Source organism: Salmo salar, chromosome 07 (assembly GCF_965601325.2).
Source record: "Salmo salar chromosome 07, fSalSal1, whole genome shotgun sequence".
NCBI classification, from domain to species: Eukaryota; Metazoa; Chordata; class Actinopteri; order Salmoniformes; family Salmonidae; genus Salmo; species Salmo salar.
The window spans coordinates 68,621,139-68,643,679 of record NC_138297.1 but is presented as its reverse complement, the minus strand read 5'-3'; the positions used below and the strand labels follow the sequence as shown (position 1 = coordinate 68,643,679).

At 41.9% G+C, this 22,541-nt stretch overlaps 1 protein-coding gene across 1 annotated transcript in view; it reads right to left on the bottom strand.

Annotated features, from left to right (window-relative positions):
- LOC106595568 (thyrotropin-releasing hormone-degrading ectoenzyme) overlaps positions 1-22,541 on the bottom strand; it is a 410,422-nt gene that overhangs the window by 67,448 nt on the left and 320,433 nt on the right. Inside the window, 3 exon segments of the mRNA XM_082978004.1 lie at positions 5,893-5,948; positions 6,098-6,231; positions 16,684-16,772. Of these exon segments, the coding sequence (XP_082834130.1) occupies positions 5,893-5,948; positions 6,098-6,231; positions 16,684-16,772 (279 nt within the window).

The following is a 22,541-nucleotide window of genomic DNA, read 5'->3' as shown; positions in this document are numbered from 1 at the left end:
GAAAGGAGTCCACATCATACTGTTAAACCAGGTGGAAATAGTTTTTTGTGTTCACTAGCTCTGGTCTGTGGGGATGGAAACACACACACACACACACACACACACACACACACACACACACACACACACACACACACCCACACACACACACACACACACACACACACACACACACACACACCACACACCCGTAATCATATGAAGTGTATAACTTCTCGTTGTAGAATCCCTCCTCATTTAAATGTAAAACCAGCTAAAGGGATTACGTTTCACATTCTCCTCTGATGAAGCAGTTACCGCTGCACTGAATTACCAAGTAGGAACCTTTTCATATGAAACCTGCTCTGTTCTGAACGTTCACAGGCTTTATAGAACGAGACAGATAGGTGACTACATGTTGTCCCACGTTCATGTATTCAAGGGTAAATAAATACTTGTGAGTATCTAAGTGTGTGTACAGTAAGCTCTATACTAAATCATGTCAGATACCTCCCCAGTATATGAATCCCCCTATATGAACAGCAACACCCCTCGTCCTTAGGATCTGAGATGGCACTACACACAGTGCTGACATTAGAGTACAAAATATATCATCTGCAGTCCTCTTCAATTATTTGTGTGTCCGTGTGTGTGTGTGTCTGTGTGTGTGTGTGTGTGTGTGTGTGTGTGTGTGTGTGTGTGTGTGTGTGTGTGCGCGCGCGTGTGTGTGCGTGTGTGTGTGCGTGTGTGTGTGTGTGTGTCCAGTGTGTGTGTGTATGTGTGTGTGTGTGTGTGTGTGTGTGTGTGTGTGTGTGTGTGTGTGTGTGTGTGTGTGTGTGTGTGTGTGTGTGTGTGTGTGTGTGTGTGTGTGTGTGTGTGTGTGTGTGTGTGTGTGTGTGAGAGAGAATGTAGCACTCGCTGGACATCCTCTGTGGTTTATAGGTACTTCATTAGGCTTGATGCCTGAGGGCTTCTCAGCAAGACACACCATCCCAGCTGTTGCCTCCTTCCATACACTACACTAGATGTCTGTGTGTGTCTCTGTGTGTGTGTGCGTGTATGTGCGTGTGTGTGTGTGTGCGTGCGTGCGTGCGTGTGTGTGTGCGTGTATGTGCGTGTGTGTGTGTGCGTGTGTGTGTGTGCGTGCGTGCGTATGTATGTATGTATGTATGTATGTGTGTGTGTGTGTGTGTGTGTATGCATACTCCCATGTCTGTGTTCCAAAAGTGTACATTAGCAAGACATTTTGACCTGTAAAAGTTGTATTTTGATCTACGTGGACGGCTCTACACTATCTAACACCAACAGTGGGTAGATTCAAGGATTCAAGTTGTGTTTCTACTACTGCTCCTTGTCCTACTCCTTCAGTCCTCATAGGTGACTGATCCTAAACACTCACACAAGTGGAACAGGAGGATTCTAACCACTACAACAAAATGGCTGACAAACTCAGTCAAGTCAAAAGCAGCTAAAGTGTTTGAAATAAATCTAAAGATACTATTTGATCCCAGGTCTGGATTCTAACCACAACGACAGAAACAACACTAGGTCCTGGTTCTTCTCTAGCTGTCTGACTACTGTCATCAGGAGATCTTTCTATTTAATTTTTATTTGACCTTTATTTAATTAGGCATGTCAGTTAAGAACAAATTCTTCTTTTCAATGACGGCCTAGGAACAGTGCCTTGTTTAGGGGCAGAACAACAGATTTTTACCTTGTCATCTAGGCAGGGGCGGAAATCCCGGGGGGGACACGACCCCCCCATCCTGGGAAAAATATGATTTGTCCCCCCCAATATATCACTGAAACATAACTATGTAATTTAAATAATTTAAATAATACGCAATGAAAGCAATTGTGCTGATTATAGACACTTAATAGCGCGTTTTTAAGTTTCAAAAGATTGCGACCCCCCCGCCCTTTGCCTCACAATGGTTTGATCCACTGCCAGTTCCTTAGCTTGCTACATAACTGCCGTGAGGTTCATCCAGTCAATCGCGCACACACACTAGCTGAATATGCAGAGCTAGCGCGCAAATATTAACTATTAAGCTAGCTAGTACCTATTCCATTTATGTGGCGTCGTCAAAGATGGAATCAGCATGCAGATGATGTAAGTTAGTGCTTCAAAGTCCCTGTGATAAGGTTAGCGATAAACTGAAGTCCAAACTGAACAGAACTACACTCTCATCTACCATTGTCTTAAATATATTTAATGGTCTCGTTGCAAAAGCTAAATTGTCGCAAGGGAACTTTTATTTATTTATTTTATTTCACCTTTATTTAACCCGGGTAGCAAAGATTATAGCAAACACCACTGAAGCTGAATTGGTGCTCGCTAGCTTTGCAAATTCAGCTATTGTTGGAAGCCAGCCAATATGAAACAAACTATTAAAATTACAAAAGGTTGCAGCATATGTTGTGTAAATGGTGAACTCATACAGCTGTCAACTCTTGTCATTTTAATCCGTTTCACATTTGCTAGCTACCTTTTAGATCGAAGCCCATATAGAATGATTGAAGATGATAGAAGCCCATCTCCTACTGTAAATAACCTACACACTGTGTGTGTAGCCAGCCAGCCAGCCAGGTAGAAAAATGGCAGAAAAATAAAAGACGGACATCAGAGTATTTTTCAATACACCAAAACGCATAGTAAGAACCCTAGTAGCCTAATATCTCAAAGACTAGTTGATAAAATGTTCATAAGAAAGAAATTAAATTCTAATGGAAATGTTTCACAATGATGTCATTAGGCAGAGCAGGCAACAGATGGCACACAGACAGCAGAGTTGGGGACAGATATGCAGGGACAGACTGGCAGAGACAGGGAGTCTCAGGTAAGTTTGTTGAGTCTTTGTTTGGCAACATTATGAAAGGTTCTACATTTTTTTGACTTGTAAAATAGGAACATAATTGGAAAATGCCATGGATACCCCCACTCTCAACTTAAACTGGTGACTGAACTAAGATTTGTTAAAGGCAATGGTATTGCTGTTGTGATTAGTTTTGTAGTTTTGGGTACCGGTAGTTAGGAGTACGGCAAACACCTTATTTCTTTGGTTCCTCAATATACATTTACCATATTACAATGTAGGCTATGTGTTACAGCACTACTTTTGGTGTCCCCCTCAGGAATTGCTCTTGAGAAAATTTAATGTAATTGTCCCCTCCAAAGTGGATATCAGATTTTCGCCCCTGCATCTAGGGGTTTCAATCTTGTAGCCTTTAGTCCAACGCTCTAACCACTAGGCTACCTGCCGAGATCCCTGACTTCACCTAATAACTTGGGGAGGCAGGTAGCCTAGTGGTTAGAGTTTTAGGCCAGTAACCAAAAGGTTGCTGGATCGAATCCCAGAGCTGACAAAGTACAAATCTGTCGTTCTGCTCCTGAACAAGGCAGTTAACCCACTGTTCCTAGGCTGTCATTGTAAATAAGAATTTGATCTTAACGGACTTGCCTTGTTTTATCAGACAGTGGAAGAACAGCCACTAGATCTTAGCTCTGAGAGTACAGTCATCAGGAGATCCCTGACTTTACCTAATAACTAGTATCTATCAGACAGTGGAAACACAGCCACTAGATCTTAGCTCTGAGAGTACAGTCATCAGGAGATCCCTGACTTTACCTAATAACTAGTATCTATCAGACAGTGGAAGCACAGCCACTTAGCTCTGAGAGTACAGTCATCAGGAGATCCCTGACTTTACCTAATAACTAGTATCTATCAGACAGTGGAAACACAGCCACTAGATCTTAGCTCTGAGAGTACAGTCATCAGGAGATCCCTGACCTTACCTAATAACTAGTATCTATCAGACAGTGGAAGCACAGCCACTTAGCTCTGAGAGTACAGTCATCAGGAGATCCCTGACTTTACCTAATAACTAGTATCTATCAGACAGTGGAAGACACAGCCACTAGATCTTAGCTCTGATAGTACAGTCATCAGGAGATCCCTGACTTTACCTAATAACTAGTATCTATCAGACAGTGGAAGCACAGCCACGTGACGCGGAGGCTGCATCCTCATCAATCCCACTGTTTCCAGACACTAAAACACCTGGAACTGGATGTCTTCCCTTTGTTAAAAGAGGAGGTTGTGTTTCAAATGGCACCCTATTCACTAAATAGTGCACTACTTTTGACCAGGGCCCTGTGGCGCACTAGTAGTGCACTATTTAGGGAGTAGGGAGCCATTTGATACACAAACAGTGGATCTGGCTGTCTATCATGGCGGTGTGATGAAACGGAGGCTGGCGCACGCAGCCACTCAGTGTGGAGTGAGCATCTGAGCTCCGTGCACCGGGGAGCGAGGAGAGACACGGGGAGAGACAGCGGCAGTCAGGATGGATGCCGTGTACAATATGTTCAAAGACACGCCGCAGGCCAGCTGTCACCAAGCGGCAGGCTCTCTGTTCCGGTAGCTAGCGTGAGGTGTTTCCAGCATCTTGCCAGCATGGCGTGTCCAACAAATGAAAACCGCTGTGCCTTATGAGCTGTGTAGCCAACCAGGGAATCAGTCACTGAACTATTGTTCTGAGAAAAGACAGAGACAGGCAAATCATTTGTCCACCACTTTGGGCTCGTCACAATTCCACCCGGACATATTTCCTGGTCACAACATTGGTATTTCCTGGTCACAACATTGGTATTTCCTGGACACAACATTGGTATTTCCTGGTCACAACATCGGTATTTCCTGATCACAACATCGGTATTTCCTGGTCACAACATTGGTATTTCCTGGTCACAACATTGTATTTCCTGGTCACATCATTGGTATTTCCTGGTCACAACATTGGTATTTCTTATTTCCATTATTAGGCCTTTGTCTAATAATGGCTGTACTGAGAACAGGTTGAGAAGAGAAGCTGTGGTGACATGTGTCCAATCTCTACAATAATGGCTGTACTGAGAACAGGTTGAGAAGAGAAGCTGTGGTGACATGTGTCCAATCTCTATAATAATGGGTGTACTGAGAACAGGTTGAGAAGAGAAGCTGTGGTGACATGTGTCCAATCTCTATAATAATGGCTGTACTGAGAACAGGTTGAGAAGAGAAGCTGTGCTGACATGTGTCCAATCTCTATAATAATGGCTGTACTGAGAACAGGTTGAGAAGAGAAGCTGTGCTGACATGTGTCCAATCTCTATAATAATGGCTGTACTGAGAACAGGTTGAGAAGAGAAGCTGTGATGTGTGATGACATGTGTCCAATCTCTATAATAATGGCTGTAATGAAAACAGTTTGGGAAAACAAGCTGTGACGACGTGTCTCTAATCTCTATAACAATGGCTGCACTGAGAACAGTCTGAGAGAAGAAGCTGCTGTAATGACGTGTCTCTAGGCTTTATAATAATGGCTGTACTGAGAGCAGTTTAAAATGAGAAGCTGTGATGACGTGTCTCCAATCTATATAACAATGGCTGAACTGAGAACAGTTTAAAATGAGAAGCTGTGATGACGTGTCTCCAGTCTATATAACAATGGCTGAACTGAGAACAGTTTAAAATGAGAAGCTGTGATGACGTGTCTCCAGTCTATATAACAATGGCTGAACTGAGAACAGTTTAAAATAAGAAGCTGTGATGACGTGTCTCCAGTCTTTACTGGCGACGAGGCGTAATGGGCTGGGCGTGTCCCACTGCGACGAGACAGTGGTTAGAGGGGATGCTATGATGACCTGTGAGACTAGATGGGTAACACTGTGTCGGGACTCTCTGTGGACAGAGCCAACAGGCCACAACAGGACTGTAGTCGGTGTACTAGAGGGCTCCTACTGAGAAAACACAGAGGGAGCGTTTGTTAGAGGCTCCTACTGAGAAAACACAGATGAAGGAAGCCACAAGGAGAGAACAGAAACAGAAACCAAACAGAATCCTGTGATGAGGCGGCCATTAAACGCACCTGGCCAGATTGAAGACATCATCGATGAGTCCCGCCCTGTTGCCAACAGAGATTATCTATGGACAGAAAAGGGGAAAGGTGGAACGTTTTTTTATAAATTTCTCTGCTTTTACGTTTTTATTCAAACCTTTAATGGTCCAGATGATGAAGAGGAAGAGGAGGAAGAGGAAGAAGGGAAATATGACGAAGAGGAAGAGCATCCTACCTCAGGGTTGGTCATCAGCTGTCCAATGAGGAGCCTCCAGTTGTGGAGGTCATAGTTCACCCGGAAGTACCCAGTCTGGTTGATGTTGCCTAGCAACCACATGTCCTCGTCCATCCGGCCCACTTTGTGTGTCTCTGTAAACAAATAAACATGGCGGACATGTTTAAAGGTTTACTCTATATATACAGTGCTATATATACAGAGATGATGGACAAGTTTAAAGGTTTACTCTATATATTACCAGACGTTGTGGACATGTTTAAAGGTTTACTCTATATATTAACATACATGTTTAAAGGTTTACTCTATATATTACCAGACGTTGTGGACATGTTTAAAGGTTTACTCTATATATACAGAGATGATGGACATGTTTAAAGGTTTACTCTATATATTACCAGACGTTGTGGACATGTTTAAAGGTTTACTCTATATATTAACATACAAGTTTAAAGGTTTACTCTATATATTACCAGACGTTGTGGACATGTTTAAAGGTTTACTCTATATATACAGAGATGATGGACAAGTTTAAAGGTTTACTCTATATATTACCAGACGTTGTGGACATGTTTAAAGGTTTACTGTATATAGTAACATACATGTTTAAAGGTTTACTCTATATATTACCAGACGTTGTGGACATGTTTAAAGGTTTACTCTATGTATACAGAGATGATGGACATGTTTAAAGGTTTAATCTATATATTAACGGACGTTGTGGACATGTTTAAAGGTTTACTGTATATAGTAACATACAGTGAGGGAAAAAAGTATTTGATCCCCTGCTGATTTTGTATGTTTGCCCACGGACAAAGAAATGATCAGTCTATAATTTTAATGGTAGGTTTATTTGAACAGTGAGAGACAGAATAACAACAAAAAAATCCAGAAAAACGCATGTCAAAAATGTTATAAATTGATTTGCATTTTAATGAGGGAAATAAGTATTTGACCCCTCTGCAAAACATGACTTAGTACTTGGTGGCAAAACCCTTGTTGGCAATCACAGAGGTCAGACATTTCATGTAGTTGGCCACCAGGTTTGCACACATCTCAGGAGGGATTTTGTCCCACTCCTCTTTGCAGATCTTCTCCAAGTCATTAAGGTTTCGAGGCTGACGTTTGGCAACTCGAACCTTCAGCTCCCTCCACAGATTTTCTATGGGATTAAGGTCTGGAGACTGGCTAGGCCACTCCAGGACCTTAATGGGCTTCTTCTTGAGCCACTCCTTTGTTGCCTTGGCCATGTGTTTTGGGTCATTGTCATGCTGGACTACCCATCCACGACCCATTTTCAATGCCCTGGCTGAGGGAAGGAGGTTCTCACCTAAGATTTGACGCTACATGGCCCCGTCCATCGTCCCTTTGATGCGGTGAAGTTGTCCTGTCCCCTTAGCAGAAAAACACCCCCAAAGCATTTCCACCTCCAAGATTGACAGTGGGGATGGTGTTCTTGTGGTCATAGGCAGCATTCCTCCTCCTCCAAACACGGCGAGTTGAGTTGATGCCAAATAGTTCAATTTTGGTCTCATCTGACCACAACACTTTCACCCAGTTGTCCTCTGAATCATTCAGATGTTCATTGGCAAACTTCAGACGGGCATGTATATGTGCTTTCTTGAGCAGGGGGACCTTGCGAGCGCTGCAGGATTTCAGTCCTTCACGGCGTAGTGTGTTACCAATTGTTTTCTTGGTGACTATGGTCCCAGCTGCCTTGAGATCATTGACAAGATCCTCCCATGTAGTTCTGGGCTGATTCCTCACAGTTCTCATGATCATTGCAACTCCACGAGGTGAGATCTTGTATGGAGCCCCAGGCCGAGGGAGATTGACAGTTCTTTTGTGTTTTTTCCATTTGCGAATAATCGCACCAACTGTTGTCACCTTCTCACCAAGCTGCTTGGCGATGGTTTTGTAGCCCATTCCAGCCTTGTGTAGCTCTACAATCTTGTCCCTGACATCCTTGGAGAGCTCTTTGGTCTTGGCCATGGTGGAGAGTATGGAATCTGATTGATTGATTGCTTCTGTGGACAGGTGTCTTTTATACAGGTAACAAACAGAGATTAGGAGCACTCCTTTTTAGAGTGTGCTCCTAATCTCAGCTCGTTACCTGTATAAAAGACACCTGGGAGCCAGAAATCTTTCTGATTGAGAGGGGGTCAAATACTTATTTTCCTCATTAAAATGCAAATCAATTTATAACATTTTTGACATGCGTTTTTCTGGATTTTTTTGTTGTTATTCTGTCTCTCACTGTTCAAATAAACCTACCATTAAAATTATAGACTGATCATTTCTTTGTCAGTTGGCAAATGTACAAAATCAGCAGGGGATCAAATACTTTTCCCCCCTCACTGTACATGTTTAAAGGTATACTTAGGGTTGCAAAGGGTTGGAAACTTTCCGGTAAATTTCCAGAATTTTCCCAGAAATTTTCCATAGGAAGTTAATCCCTGGAATTAGGGGAATTTTGCTTAAATTCATTAAAAAACGTTAGCTTATAACAGGGAGCCTTTTTTGTGGGTTACACATAAGGCAATTCTAGGTCTTGTGGCATATTTTGGTTAAACTATCCCCAATTCAATGGAATTGCAACCCTCTGCATGCACAGTGCATTCTTCCATCACATGTACAGCTGATTCACAAGATCTTGCACACTAATGAGATGCTATTGAGCCCACACTACTACACTGTCTGTGCCAAGGACTACATGATTTCTGGTAAGTATTGATTACAATACTGGGTGGGGTGAATATATTTTATATGACATACATGATTTTATGTTAACTAGTAAATGGTGGCCTACAGCAAAGTGTGTTTAAATCATTTCTAACTTGTTAACAATTTCTGCTATTTCTGCAATTTTCTACCATGTGGGTTTTAGTTTGCTTGAGCCTGCTAACTGAGGAGTGTTAATTCACCTGTGTCCATACATGTTTAATTTTAAAACATGTATCTTATAAAGGAGTTGTTTAATCTGACTGCTGAACTATTTATCTGTACATGGAATTGTATTTGTTGTTTTTTTACTCATTATTTTCTCATCTTTACAGAAAAATGCAACGGGCACTATCTGATGTGTGGAGACATTTCACTGCAGCTAATGTAGAAGGAAAAGCTGTGTACACTTGCAAAAACGGTGCCAAATAATATGTGAAGAATGCAACAAAGATGCAGAATCATCTGGCCAAGTGCATAAAGTTCCCTCAGCGCTCACAACAAGCAACCTCTGACAAAACTCCCTCTACTTCTATTCGAGGTGAAAATGATAAATCAGACACCTTATCGAAGTTATTTAAATATTTATATATATGTTATTTATATGTGTTATTTAAATATTTATATATATGTTATTTATATATTTATATATATATATGTTATTTATATATGTTATTTAAATATTTATATATATGTTATTTATATATGTTATTTAAATATTTATATATATGTTATTTATATATGTTATTTAAATATTTATATATATGTTATTTATATATGTTATTTAAATATTTATATGTTATCTATATATTTATATATATGTTTTTTATATATTTATATATATGTTATTTATATATATGTTATTTTCTTATTCTTGTTCTAGTCCCTCAGTTACACATGAGGACAACATTATAAATGTTGGTCTCAGCTGAACATCCTAATGGGTTTCTGAGGGTTAAGTGAGATGAAGAGGAAACACTTCTAACTAGGGTGGACCATACTGAAACCCTCCTGTAAATAAACAGAGCGCAGGGAGCTGGCTGTAGGCTGACTGTAGGGTGGACCATACTGAAACCCTCTTGTAAATAAACAGAGCGCAGGGAGCTGGCTGTAGGCTGACTGTAGGGTGGACCATACTGAAACCCTGTTGTAAATAAACAGAGAGCATGGAGCTGGCTGTAGGCTGACTGTAGGGTGGACCATACTGAAACCCTCTTGTAAATAAACAGAGCGCAGGGAGCTGGCTGTAGGCTGACTGTAGGGTGGACCATACTGAAACCCTGTTGTAAATAAACAGAGAGCATGGAGCTGGCTGTAGGCTGACTGTAGGGTGGACCATACTGAAACCCTGTTGTAAATAAACAGAGAGCATGGAGCTGGCTGTAGGCTGACTGTAGGGTGGAACATACTGAAACCCTGTTGTAAATAAACAGAGAGCAGGGAGCTGGCTGTAGGCTGACTGTAGGGTGGACCATACTGAAACCCTCCTGTAAATAAACAGAGCGCAGGGAGCTGGCTGTAGGCTGACTGTAGGGTGGACCATACTGAAACCCTCCTGTAAATAAATAGAGAGCATGGAGCTGGCTGTAGGCTGACTGTAGGGTGGACCATACTGAAACCCTCTTGTAAATAAACAGAGCGCAGCGAGCTGGCTGTAGGCTGACTGTAGGGTGGACCATACTGAAACCCTGTTGTAAATAAACAGAGAGCATGGAGCTGGCTGTAGGCTGACTGTAGGGTGGACCATACTGAAACCCTGTTGTAAATAAACAGAGAGCAGGGAGCTGGCTGTAGGCTGACTGTAGGGTGGACCATACTGAAACCCTGTTGTAAATAAACAGAGAGCAGGGAGCTGGCTGTAGGCTGACTGTAGAGTGGACCATACTGAAACCCTGTTGTAAATAAACAGAGAGCATGGAGCTGGCTGTAGGCTGACTGTAGGGTGGACCATACTGAAACCCTCCTGTAAATAAACAGAGAGCATGGAGCTGGCTGTAGGCTGACTTTAGGGTGGACCATACTGAAACCCGCCTGTAAATAAACAGAGAGCAGGGAGCTGGCTGTAGGCTGACTGTAGAGTGGATGGGCATGGAGCATATTAATGGACGATTTATCCCTGGTGTGAACACACACACACACACACACACACACACACACACACACACACACACACACACACACACACACACACTTACACCATTCCCCTAAAGATTCCCACTGAACACAGTCTGTCCCTCTGGTCCCATGTGTGCAGACGTGCCAGAGCTGCCAAGCTCTCGGTGAAGCGAGGCTCAATAACAAAATGGGATAGCTAATGGACCCACTGAGGGATTCAGACTTCTAGGATAGTGTGTGTGTGTGTGTGTGTGTGTGTGTGTGTGTGTGTGTGTGTGTGTGTGTGTGTGTGTGTGTGTGTGTGTGTGTGTGTGAGAGAGAGAGAGAGAGCTGATAAGCCTGGCTTCAGATTTCTGGCTGCTGGGTGAGAGTGGAGGCTAATTTCCAGTCATTGCTGGCGTGCCGTGAAACAAGACATTGAGTAGCAAACCAGCAAACCACTATCGTCAACCCTATAGTTCAGACTACATTAATGCAACGATATATTGGTCTCACACAGCCTACGTGGCTAACTTGTGGTGTTTTGTTCCGGATTCAGTCTTGGAATAGCCTGCTGCGATGAGCACAGCAGGGTTCATAGCAACAGGAACCATTCTAAGAGGGGTTAGGGGAGAATGGGGAAGATAAATGGTGTCGCGCAAGGGGGAAGATCTTCATCAACAAATGTCACTGGAAGTTCCACTCCTAAATTGAATCCCGAGAGGACTGGGCTGGGCAGTGGTGGGAACACTGCTCCGCTCCCTGGCTGTATCCCAAAAGGCACCCTATAGGGGGCGACAGGTAGCCTAGGGATTTGAGCGTTGGGCCAATAACCCAAAGGTTGCTGGGTTGAATCCCTGAGCAGACAAAGGTAAAAATATGTTGTTCTGTCCTTGAACAAGGCAGTTAACCCACTGTTCCTAGGCCGTCATTGTAAATAATAATTTATTCTTATTAACTGACTTGCCTAGTTAAATAAAGAATTACATTTAAATAGGGCTTCGGTCAAAAGTAGTCACAATATAGGGAATAGGGTGCGATTTGGGACACAGTCACAGACAGGAACAGCCAGCCACCGAAATAGATACATTTACATTTTAGTCATTTAGCAGACGCTCTTATCCAGAGCGACTTACAGTAGTGAATGCATACATTTCATTTAAAAAAAATCCGTACTGGTCCCCCGTTGGAATCGAACCCACAACCCTGGCGTTGCAAACACCATGCTCTACCAACTAAGCCACACGGGACCGTAGATACACCTGTGCTACGGAGCGTAGCCAGAGTGGCTTGTAATTAAAGACAATGACAGGGGACTTGTGGCTCTCGGTGACACAGTAATTCACTGGCACCTAATTCAACCAGTGACTGTAGCCTCTAAATCTGCAGGCTGAACATGCCGTCACGCGCTCCTCTGTTTAATCATGCGGGGCCCTTGGTTCACGATGCACGCATGCACAAGGACAGAGACGTAAACACACATTAGGACAAATTCAGAGAGGAGACATGGAAGACTGATTACTTTGCAATGGATGTGCAGCAGGAACACTACTGTAATATAGCTGGTGTATGTTGGATATGCAGCAGGAACACTACTGTAAAACAGCTGGTGTATGTTGAATATGCAGCAGGAACACTACTGTAATATAGCTGGTGTATGTTGGATATGCAGCAGGAACACTACTGTAATATAGCTGGTGTATATTGGATATGCAGCAGGAACACTACTGTAAAATAGCTGGTGTATATTGGAAATGTAGCAGGAACACTACTGTAAAACAGCTGGTGTATATTGGAAATGTAGCAGGAACACTACTGTAAAATAGCTGGTGTATATTGGAAATGTAGCAGGAACACTACTGTAAAATAGCTGGTGTATATTGGAAATGTAGCAGGAACACTACTGTAAAATAGCTGGTGTATATTGGAAATGTAGCACGAACACTACTGTAAAACAGCTGGTGTATATTGGAAATGTAGCAGGAACACTACTGTAAAATAGCTGGTGTTTATTGGAAATGTAGCAGGAACACTACTGTAAAATAGCTGGTGTATATTGGAAATGTAGCAGGAACACTACTGTAAAATAGCTGGTGTATATTGGAAATGTAGCACGAACACTACTGTAAAACAGCTGGTGTATATTGGAAATGTAGCAGGAACACTACTGTAAAATAGCTGGTGTTTATTGGAAATGTAGCAGGAACACTACTGTAAAATAGCTGGTGTATATTGGAAATGTAGCAAGAACACTACTGTAAAACAGCTGGTGTATATTGGAAATGTAGCAGGAACACTACTGTAAAACAGCTGGTGTATGTTAATAATGCAGCAGGATGATGGAGAAGATAGTATTACTTGACCTGTGTCCTCTTTCCCTTCAAGACACTGACAGTGGATGGGGATACCTCTAGTGGTTACTATGGTTGTGGTGATACCTCTAGTGGTTGCCATGGTTGTGGTGATACCTCTAGTGGTTACTATGGTTGTGGTGATACCTCTAGTGGTTACTATGGTTGTGGTGATACCTCCAGTGGTTACTATGGTTGTGGTGATACCTCTAGTGGTTACCATGGTTGTGGGGATACCTCTAGTGGTTACCATGGTTGTGGTGATACCTCTAGTGGTTACTATGGTTGTGGTGATACCTCTAGTGGTTACCATGGTTGTGGTGATACCTCTAGTGGTTACTATGGTTGTGGTGATACCTCTAGTGGTTACCATGGTTGTGGTGATACCTCTAGTGGTTACCATGGTTGTGGTGATACCTCTAGTGGTTACTATGGTTGTGGTGATACCTCTAGTGGTTACCATGGTTGTGGTGATACCTCTAGTGGTTACTATGGTTGTGGTGATACCTCTAGTGGTTACCATGGTTGTGGTGATACCTCTAGTGGTTACTATGGTTGTGGTGATACCTCTAGTGGTTACCATGGTTGTGGGGATACCTCTAGTGGTTACCATGGTTGTGGTGATACCTCTAGTGGTTACTATGGTTGTGGTGATACCTCTAGTGGTTACCATGGTTGTGGGGATACCTCTAGTGGTTACTATGGTTGTGGTGATACCTCTAGTGGTTACTATGGTTGTGGTGATACCTCTAGTGGTTACTATGGTTGTGGTGATACCTCTAGTGGTTACTATGGTTGTGGTGATAACTCTAGTGGTAACCATGGTTGTGGTGATACCTCTAGTGGTTACTATGGTTGTGGTGATACCTCTAGTGGTTACTATGGTTGTGGTGATACCTCTAGTGGTTACTATGGTTGTGGTGATACCTCTTGTGGTTACTATGGTTGTGGGGATACCTCTAGTGGTTACTATGGTTGTGGTGATACCTCTAGTGGTTACCATGGTTGTGGTGATACCTCTAGTGGTTACTATGGTTGTGCTGATACCTCTAGTGGTTGCCATGGTTGTGGTGATACCTCTAGTGGTTGCCATGGTTGTGGTGCTACCTCTAGTGGTTGCCATGGTTGTGGTGATACCTCCACTGGTTACTATGGTTGTGGTGATACCTCTAGTGGTTACTATGGTTGTGGTGATACCTCTAGTGGTTACTATGGTTGTGGGGATACCTCTAGTGGTTACCATGGTTGTGGTGATACCTCTAGTGGTTACCATGGTTGTGGTGATACCTCTAGTGGTTACTGTGGTTGTGGTGATACCTCTAGTGGTTACTATGGTTGTGGTGATACCTCTAGTGGTTGCCATGGTTGTGGTGATATCTCTAGTGGTTGCCATGGTTGTGGTGATACCTCTAGTGGTTACTATGGTTGTGGTGATACCTCTAGTGGTTACTATGGTTGTGGTGATACCTCTAGTGGTTACTATGGTTGTGGTGATACCTCTAGTGGTTGCCATGGTTGTGGTGATACCTCTAGTGGTTACCATGGTTGTGGGGATACCTCTAGTGGTTACTATGGTTGTGGTGATACCTCTAGTGGTTACTATGGTTGTGGTGATACCTCTAGTGGTTACTATGGTTGTGGTGATACCTCTAGTGGTTACTATGGTTGTGGTGATACCTCTAGTGGTTACCATGGTTGTGGTGATACCTCTAGTGGTTACTATGGTTGTGGTGATACCTCTAGTGGTTACTATGGTTGTGGTGATACCTCTAGTGGTTACTATGGTTGTGGTGATACCTCTAGTGGTTACTATGGTTGTGGTGATACCTCTAGTGGTTGCCATGGTTGTGGTGATACCTCTAGTGGTTGCCATGGTTGTGGTGATACCTCTAGTGGTTACTATGGTTGTGGTGATACCTCTTGTGGTTACTATGGTTGTGGTGATAACTCTAGTGGTAACCATGGTTGTGGTGATACCTCTAGTGGTTACTATGGTTGTGGTGATACCTCTAGTGGTTACCATGGTTGTGGTGATACCTCTAGTGGTTACTATGGTTGTGGTGATACCTCTAGTGGTTACTATGGTTGTGGTGATACCTCAGTGGTTACTATGGTTGTGGTGATACCTCTAGTGGTTACCATGGTTGTGGTGATACCTCTAGTGGTTACTATGGTTGTGGTGATACCTCTAGTGGTTACTATGGTTGTGGTGATAACTCTAGTGGTAACCATGGTTGTGGTGATACCTCTAGTGGTTACTATGGTTGTGGTGATACCTCTAGTGGTTACTATGGTTGTGGTGATACCTCTAGTGGTTACTATGGTTGTGGTGATACCTCTAGTGGTTGCCATGGTTGTGGTGATACCTCTAGTGGTTACCATGGTTGTGGGGATACCTCTAGTGGTTACTATGGTTGTGGTGATACCTCTAGTGGTTACCATGGTTGTGGTGATACCTCTAGTGGTTACCATGGTTGTGGTGATACCTCTAGTGGTTACCATGGTTGTGGTGATACCTCTAGTGGTTACCATGGTTGTGCTGATACCTCTAGTGGTTGCCATGGTTGTGGTGATACCTCTAGTGGTTACCATGGTTGGGTGATACCTCTAGTGGTTACCATGGTTGTGCTGATACCTCTAGTGGTTGCCATGGTTGTGGTGATACCTCTAGTGGTTGCCATGGTTGTGGTGCTACCTCTAGTGGTTGCCATGGTTGTGGTGATACCTCCACTGGTTACTATGGTTGTGGTGATACCTCTAGTGGTTGCCATGGTTGTGGTGATACCTCTAGTGGTTACTATGGTTGTGGTGATACCTCTAGTGGTTACTATGGTTGTGGTGATACCTCTAGTGGTTGCCATGGTTGTGGTGATACCTCTAGTGGTTGCCATGGTTGTGGTGATACCTCTAGTGGTTACTATGGTTGTGGTGATACCTCTAGTGGTTACCATGGTTGTGGTGATACCTCTAGTGGTTACTATGGTTGTGGTGATACCTCTAGTGGTTACTATGGTTGTGGTGATACCTCTTGTGGTTACTATGGTTGTGGTGATACCTCTAGTGGTTACCATGGTTGTGGTGATACCTCTAGTGGTTACTATGGTTGTGGTGATACCTCTGTGGTTACTATGGTTGTGGTGATACCTCTAGTGGTTACTATGGTTGTGGTGATACCTCTAATGGTTACCATGGTTGTGGTGATACCTCTAGTGGTTACTATGGTTGTGGTGATACCTCTAGTGGTTACTATGGTTGTGGTGATACCTCTAGTGGTTACTATGGTTGTGGTGATACCTCTAGTGGTTACTATGGTTGTGGTGATACCTCTAGTGGTTACTATGGTTGTGGTGATACCTCTAGTGGTTACCATGGTTGTGGTTTGGATGAGAGCAGATGTGAAGTGAGGCAGTTAGAAGGTACCTGTTTTATTGGAGATCCAGAGGATGACTTCTGATGATTTGTAAGTTGAATTCCCCACTGCTAAAGTCAGAGGAATCTGCCACTGTAGACTAGAGGGGTATAGATGGGAGGGGATAGAGAGAGAGAAAGAGAGAGAGAGAGAGAGAGAGAGAGAGAGAGAGAGAGAGAGAGAGAGAGAGTGAGGGGGAGGAGAAATGGAGAGAGAGAGAGAGAGAGAGAGAGAGTAAAATACCACAGTGTGACATCACAGCAGCAAGATATGTGATCGGTTGTCACAAGAAAAGGGCAACCAGTGAAGAACAAACTCCATTGTAAATACAACCAATATTTATGTTTATTAATTTCCTTTTAGTACTTTAACTATTTGCACATAATTACAACACTATATACTATATACTATATGAACTTCAGACCCATGACAGGTTACATTAGGGGTTCAGACCCATGGCAGGTTACATTAGGGGTTCAGACCCATGGTAGGTTGCATTAGGGGTTCAGACCCATGGTAGGTTACATTAGGGGTTCAGACCCATGGTAGGTTACATTAGGGGTTCAGACCCATGGTAGGGTCATTAGGGGTTCAGGCCCATGGTAGGTTATATTAGGGGTTCAGACCCATGGTAGGTTACATTAGGGGTTCAGACCCATGGTAGGTTACATTAGGGGTTCAGACCCATGACAGGTTACATTAGGGGTTCAGACCCATGGTAGGTTACATTAGGGGTTCAGACCCATGGTAGGGTACATTAGGGGTTCAGGCCCATGGTAGGTTACATTAGGATTTCAGGATCTGACTGAACACCACTGACCCCCCCCCCCCCCCCATGGCAGGTTACATTAGGGGTTCAGACCCATGGCAGGTTACATTAGGGGTTCAGACCCATGACAGGTTACATTAGGGGTTCAGACCCATGGTAGGTTACATTAGGGGTACAGACCCATGACAGGTTACATTAGGGGTTCAGGCCCATGACAGGTAACATTAGGGGTTCAGACCCATGACAGGTTACATTAGGGGTTCAGACCCATGGTAGGTTACATTAGGGGTTCAGACCCATGGTAGGTTACATTAGGGGTTCAGACCCATGACAGGTTACATTAGGGGTTCAGACCCATGGTAGGTTACATTAGGGGTTCAGACCCATGACAGGTAACATTAGGGGTTCAGGCCCATGGTAGGTTAAATTAGGGGTTCAGACCCATGACAGGTTACATTAGGGGTTCAGGCCCATGGTAGGTAACATTAGGGGTTCAGACCCATGGTAGGTTACATTAGGGGTTCAGGCCCATGGTAGGTTACATTAGGGGTTCAGGCCCATGGTAGGTTACATTAGGGGTTCAGGCCCATGGTAGGTTACATTAGGGGTTCAGGCCCATGGTAGGTAACATTAGGGGTTCAGACCCATGGTAGGTTACATTAGGGGTTCAGGCCCATGGTAGGTTACATTAGGGGTTCAGACCCATGACAGGTTACATTAGGGGTTCAGGCCCATGGTAGGTTACATTAGGGGTTCAGACCCATAGTAGGTTACATTAGGGGTTCAGACCCATGGTAGGTTGCATTAGGGGTTCAGACCCATGACAGGTTACATTAGGGGTTCAGACCCATGGTAGGTTACATTAGGGGTTCAGACCCATGACAGGTAACATTAGGGGTTCAGACCCATGGTAGGTTACATTAGGGGTTCAGACCCATGGTAGGTTACATTAGGGGTTCAGACCCATGGTAGGTTACATTAGGGGTTCAGACCCATGACAGGTTACATTAGGGGTTCAGGCCCATGGTAGGTAACATTAGGGGTTCAGACCCATGGTAGGGTGCATTAGGGGTTCAGGCCCATGGTAGGTTACATTAGGATTTCAGGATCTGACTGAACACCACTGCCCCCCCCGGCCGTCCCCCGCCCCCCCCCCCCCCCCCCCCCCCCAGACAGATGAAACTATCACACATCACACACGAACACACACGCACACACACAATGCTGGCTGACAGCTGTTTCACCGCCCTGCTCCTCCATGACGCCTGCTGGTCTAAATTAATGTCTGTCAAAATCAAAATGGCCGCTGCACACCTGGGTGTACTGACTGGCTCTTCTGTTAGCTGCCATCTCTGATTACCTCCATCAACATGACGTCCATGTCAGGGTGGAGGGGACGTGATTCGGAGCACCAGAGCAGTGGGACCAACCACTGAGCAATTAACTCCTAAATCTTTCTCACACACACAGACAGACAGACAGACAGACAGAGCGGGAGGACTGAGCAAATTAACTATTTTTGTTATCTAAGAGAATGAGGGAGGGGAACCTGGTGTGCCTCTGTCTGAAGTATGCATTGTTCAGCTCCTAACAACCATAATTAAGTTGATTTGATTACTTAATTACGTTGATTATCCGGTTTGATGAAACCAGATGCCTGTGGGGTCAGTGCATTCTGAATATCACAGGGATCATGATCAAGAGAGCGGAATTATCTCTGAATGCAGCCTGGTCTCATAGATGAGATGTAACATAGTAAATGTAAATATGCTCCACTCAGATTAGTATGATATGTTACGTTTGGTATGGTTACATAAGACTTACTTAACCCATTTAGCTAACATTTCCGCTAACCCTAACTTTAACACTTTAACCTAGCTCCTAACCTTAACCTTAACTAATCTTAGCCACATTTAGCTTTTGCCACCTAGCTAATGTTAACACAACAAATTGGCATTCGTAACATAACATACATTTGCAAATTGGTACCATAATGTACATTTAGCAAATTTGTAACATATCATACGAAATGCAATTTGTAACATATCATATACGAAATGGATGATGTACATCCTCAAATTAATACATACCATACGAAACGTAACATATCACACAAAATGGAATGTTGGATTTACGTACCGAATAATACGAAATGCTCTGAGATCAGGTTGGTGAATGAGACCGTCTGTCACGTCACAGAATGAGTACTGTAGACCTAATACCAACATGTAGTTAATCTATCATCAAACCTAGACCTAATACCAACATGTAGTTAATCTATCATCAAACCTAGACCTAATACCAACATGTAGTTAATCTATTATCAAACCTAGACCTAATACCAACATGTAGTTAATCTATTATCAAACCTAGACCTAATACCAACATGTAGTTAATCTATTATCAAACCTAGACCTAATACCAACATGTAGTTAATCTATTATCAAACCTAGACCTAATACCAACATGTAGTTAATCTATTATCAAACCTAGACCTAATACCAACATGTAGTTAATCTATCATCAAACCTAGACCTAATACCAACATCTAGTTAATCTATCATCAAACCTAGACCTAATACCAACATGTAGTTAATCTATTATCAAACCTAGACCTAATACCAACATGTAGTTAATCTATTATCAAACCTAGACCTAATACCAACATGTAGTTAATCTATTATCAACTTGACTATACCCTAGACCTAATACCAACATGTAGTTAATCTATATCAAACCTAGACCTAATACCAACAGTAGTTAATCTATCAAACCTAGACCTAATACCAACATGTAGTTAATCTATTATAACCTAATACCAACATGTAGTTAATCTATTATCAAACCTAATACCAACATGTAGTTAATCTATTACAACTAGACTAATCAAACCTAGACCTAATACCAACATGTAGTTAATCTATTACAAACCTAGACCAAACCTAGACCTAATACCAACATGTAGTTATCTATTATCAAACCTAGACCTAATACCAACATGTAGTTAATCTATTATCAAACCTAGACCTAATACCAACATGTAGTTAATCTATTATCAAACCTAGACCTAATACCAACATGTAGTTAATCTATATCAAACCTAGACCTAATACCAACATGTAGTTAATCTATCATCAAACCTAGACCTAATACCAACATGTAGTTAATCTATCATCAAACCTAGACCTAATACCAACATGTAGTTAATCTATCATCAAACCTAATACCAACATGTAGTTAATCTATTATCAAACCTAGACCTAATACCAACATGTAGTTAATCTATCATCAAACCTAGACCTAATACCAACATGTAGTTAATCTATCATCAAACCTAGACCTAATACCAACATGTAATTAATCTATTATCAAACCTAGACTTAATACCAACATGTAGTTAATCTATAATCAAACCTAGACCTAATACCAACATGTAGTTAATCTCTTATCAAACCTAGACCTAATTCCAACATGTAGTTAATCTATAATCAAACCTAGACCTAATACCAACATGTAGTTAATCTATTATCAAACCTAGACCTAATACCAACATGTAGTTAATCTATCATCAAACCTAGACCCAATTCCAACATGTAGTTAATCTATAATCAAACCTAGACCTAATACCAACATGTAGTTAATCTATTATCAAACCTAGACCTAATACCAACATGTAGTTAATCTATCATCAAACCTAGACCTAATACCAACATGTAGTTAATCTATTATCAAACCTAGACCTAATACCAACATGTAGTTAATCTATTATCAAACCTAGACCTAATACCAACATGTAGTTAATCTATCATCAAACCTAGACCTAATACCAACATGTAGTTAATCTATCATCAAACCTAGACCTTATACCAACATGTAATTAATCTATTATCAAACCTAGACTTAATACCAACATGTAGTTAATCTATAATCAAACCTAGACCTAATACCAACATGTAGTTAATCTATAATCAAACCTAGACCTAATACCAACATGTAGTTAATCTATTATCAAACCTAGACCTAATACCAACATGTAGTTAATCTATCATCAAACCTAGACCTAATACCAACATGTAGTTAATCTATCATCAAACCTAGACCTAATACCAACATGTAGTTAATCTATTATCAAACCTAGACCTAATACCAACATGTAGTTAATCTATCATCAAACCTAGACCTAATACCAACATGTAGTTAATCTCTTATCAAACCTAGACCTAATTCCAACATGTAGTTAATCTATAATCAAACCTAGACCTAATACCAACATGTAGTTAATCTATTATCAAACCTAGACCTAATACCAACATGTAGTTAATCTATCATCAAACCTAGACCTAATACCAACATGTAGTTAATCTATCATCAAACCTAATACCAACATGTAGTTAATCCATTATCAAACCTAGACCTAATACCAACATGTAGTTAATCTATTATCAAACCTAGACCTAATACCAACATGTAGTTAATCTATCATCAAACCTAGACCTAATACCAACATGTAGTTAATCTATCATCAAACCTAGACCTAATACCAACATGTAGTTAATCTATAATCAAACCTAGACCTAATACCAACATTTAGTTAATCTATTATCAAACCTAGACCTAATACCAACATGTGCAGTAGTTAATATATATATCAAACCTAGACCTAATACCAACATGTAGTTAATCTATCATCAAACCTAGACCTAATACCAACATGTAGTTAATCTATCATCAAACCTAGACCTAATACCAACATGTAGTTAATCTATAATCAAACCTAGACCTAATACCAACATTTAGTTAATCTATTATCAAACCTAGACCTAATACCAACATGTAGTTAATCTATCATCAAACCTAGACCTAATACCAACATGTAGTTAATCTATCATCAAACCTAATACCAACATGTAGTTAATCTATTATCAAACCTAGACCTAATACCAACATGTAGTTAATCAATTATCAAACCTAGACCTAATACCAACATGTGCAGTAGTTAATATATTATCAAACCTAGACCTAATACCAACATGTTGTTAATCTATTATCAAACCTAGACCTAATACCAACATGTAGTTAATCTATTATCAAACCTAGACC